The sequence below is a fragment of the Austrofundulus limnaeus genome, unplaced genomic scaffold (assembly GCF_001266775.1).
Source record: "Austrofundulus limnaeus strain Quisiro unplaced genomic scaffold, Austrofundulus_limnaeus-1.0 Scaffold155, whole genome shotgun sequence".
In the NCBI taxonomy this organism is placed as follows: Eukaryota; Metazoa; Chordata; class Actinopteri; order Cyprinodontiformes; family Rivulidae; genus Austrofundulus; species Austrofundulus limnaeus.
The window spans coordinates 884,021-887,349 of NW_013952557.1; the positions used below are offsets into that span (position 1 = coordinate 884,021).

General features: G+C 39.4%; 1 protein-coding gene across 4 annotated transcripts in view; it reads right to left on the reverse strand.

Moving 5' to 3' along the window:
• The window catches only part of reln (reelin), a 142,735-nt gene that overhangs the window by 85,027 nt on the left and 54,379 nt on the right, over positions 1-3,329 (reverse strand). For all 4 annotated transcript variants that reach the window (XM_014016796.1, XM_014016797.1, XM_014016795.1 and 1 more), the window contains exon 3: positions 3,020-3,158. In XM_014016796.1, coding sequence (XP_013872250.1) covers positions 3,020-3,158 — 139 coding nt within the window. The remainder of the gene's footprint in view (positions 1-3,019; positions 3,159-3,329) is intronic.

The following is a 3,329-nucleotide window of genomic DNA, read 5'->3' on the forward strand; positions in this document are numbered from 1 at the left end:
GTTGAATATGCTAGTTGCATTCATTTTTAAGTTACTTTTGTAATTACTTAGGCAAAAAATAAATGTTAGTTGTCACTTATAGATAAATTTAATTCTGAACATCTTTTTAAGATCCCACTTTGATGTTGCGAGACCCAAAGTGGGGTCCCGACCTCAACTTTGGGAACCACTGCTCTAGAGTTCTTTTAAAGCTTTTTTTATTTTATTATTATTTTTTTTACTTTTCTGTGTTTCATGGATTCACCTCAAGAAATGTAAACAGTTCATGTCATTGTGTGGCTGATAAAATGCTGAAACCTTCCATTTAAACTTTTATTTGCTAAGTTGACATTTATGTGTCGGCACAATGGTACATGTTGAAGCTTAGGAACATTTTTAATTCCTTAATGATTAATACAGTTAAATAGATTAATACACATGCCAAAAAATAAAACAAAACTAAAATAAAGTCTCAGTGACCTGGTTATGGGATGAAAGCAAAAAAAAAGAGCCTAAAAATAATAACAATAATTTTGAATGACCTTTAAAAAGCCTGAAGAGATATTGATTGTTGTAAGAGAATAAAATAATAAAAAAGGCCTTCTTGGAAGCAAAATGTAATAAAATGAGTGATGACTCAGGATTTTTGCTCAGTCTTGTAAATCCATGTTTTTTGTTTTCCTGCTACATGCATCTCTGTGTTTGTCTTGTTCTGGGTGTACGTCTCTTCTTGTTGGAAGGCTGCCTCTGCGGTGCAACGACAGCTGGGCAGCACTTCTCAGGAAGAACGCTGCACTGTTTCAGCTATAACTTTTGGTCAAGTCTGTATGTGTGCACTCTCCACTCCTCCACCCTCCCAGCCACCATTCCTCCAAGGCCTCATCTTCTCTTTAGGTGGCGATTTACAGCCACCATCCAGGAAATTAAATTCGTTTGGATGCCCACATCCCCGCACTCCATCACGCACCTGTGAGTGATGTGTTTCCAGGGACACTCCCACAATATTGGCCGTAAAACTGCTACAAGGGCTGATATTAATGCAGCGATGGACCGGCTTCAGTCCACTGAAGGACATAAGATGTCTGGGGCTTTAATTTAAACACTCGTGGATAAAGTTTGTGCAAAGAAGTCCTTGTATTAATCAGGGGAGGAGGACTATGAGTAAGGGTTTATATCAGTTACACTAATGTCATTTATTCTGCATAATTTTTATTATCTTTTTCAACTTAATGATCATAATAATTTAAACTAGTGTTTCTTGAGGACTTGTAGATTAAAACCTAAACAAACATGTTGTGCAATCTGATAGCACTCAGTGTATGTGTTAAGAGTGACACCTAGCTATTAACACACAAACTTTAAGCTCAATATCTGTAAATTAACCTCATGTATAACATGGATTTGCTGTAGTGGCCATCTTGAATCTATTTAACTCCAAAAATATATTTGTTGTGCGATAGAATGTGTGATAACATTTCTGCAAAATGCTAATGTCATCCAAAATGCACAAATTAACCGTGACTGACGATGACAGTCACAATTATCTTAGTAAATCTTTACACACTGAATCTTCAGATCTGGAAGTTTTACATGACACCAGAGGAGGCTCTGGTTTTGCTCAGACTTGCTCAAATTCTCCTCTGAACCCTGGAAGAGAGCAGCAATGGAGCAAGAGACAAGACTGACAGGTGGGAACTGTGAGCCGAAGTGTGATCGGCTGACTTTGATAAGGTCAGTTTCAGGGGCCTCTTACTGTCATACGGATGTGGCCCTCGGCTGACCCCACTGTCATCAGCACCGGCCCACCACTTCTCTGTGGTTTACAGGCAAACAAAACCACAATACACACACACAAAAACCCACAAAAATACTTGAGAAAAACAATTCTTGTAAAATACACTCAACAATAAATGGTTTGGCACACAAACGACCTCAGAGGATTTTGTTTAATTCCCTGCTGCAATTTAGAAAGATCCTCCTGCTAAAACCTTTTCTGCTGCTCTCTCTATAAAAATCACCAACTAATAAAAATTCCAGGAGGTCATTAAAATTCGTCAGGGAGCACGGCCACAATGTTTAATTTAGTTCTGGTAGTAAAAGAAATCTATGATACTGGTTTTCCTTATTCACATTAACAAATATTGTAAAATACAGTTTGCATGTCTAATTTAGTTTACATCTTTTATGATGATGCTGCGCTGCAGTTGCTCTGTATGCAGCAAAGCTATCGAAAAACTCTCCCTACATTGCAGGGGAGGCTAATTGCATTTTGACTGACTATCAGCAGGTGGCTGTAAATCAACTGCTCAGATAACTGGAGGGCAGGAGAGTTACTCTGTGTTTTCAGTGGAACAAGATGGAAAAATGATGAAGAGGCAAGAAGCAGCTGAATAAAAAAAAGATGAGAGCAAAAAAAGAAGAAAATGCATAGTTTCAAGAACAAATAAAAATAAAGAGAAAAGAGACAGAATTATAGGACGCTAAATCCCCTTTCCAGTCATCAAACCTACACTGTCTCAACATTTTTTATTTATACTTTTAGATTTTAATAAAAGCCTAAAACATTTGTTTAGTGGTAGTTATTCCTTTATCCATATAGAGAAACCTTGCTGGCTGTTTATATGTACAAGTGTGTGAATTTGAATCCCACCCATCCTCGGGGGATGGGTGGATCTGACCAGCCGCTCACACACTTACAGGGTGAATGGGGGATGAGCTGAAGGAGTGGATGAACATATTTCTTTTAATTCCCAACAGAATAAACACACACGCTTGTCACTGCATGCCAAGTTAAGCAGCACAATATTAAAAAGCACACTAACTCTGTCCTATGTTTGACCTCTTTATGACAGGAGCGTTCTTTAACATCCTCTGGTTCAACAGGGGAAACACCACCATGTTGGCTGAGAAGCCTCTCTTAATTGTTCTTGCTCAGCAGCTGTACCTGACCCAGCCAAGAGAAGAGAACCAGGTTACCCATTGGCTGTCTTTATTCTTTGCTTTTCTTCACATGCATCACACACACACACACATGACTTACAGGAAGTTCACACAGCCGGTGCCGGGTGGTGGGGCGATCCAGACGAAACTGAAGCTGGTGGAGGGCTGGTGGCTAACGTGGGAGGCCACAACGCTGCAAACAAACTGGGTTCCAGCAAACTGGCGATCTGACATCACACCTGGAAGAATGAAGAGGATCGAATGAGCAATGAATCGAAAAGGATTGTTGGAGGAGACAGTGACTGTTATCTGAAGTTGCTGCAAGGCTGCACGGTGAAGCAGCTGGTTAGCAATGTTGCCTTGGAGCAAAAAGGTTGCACGTTTGTTGTAAGTTTATTATTATATATATA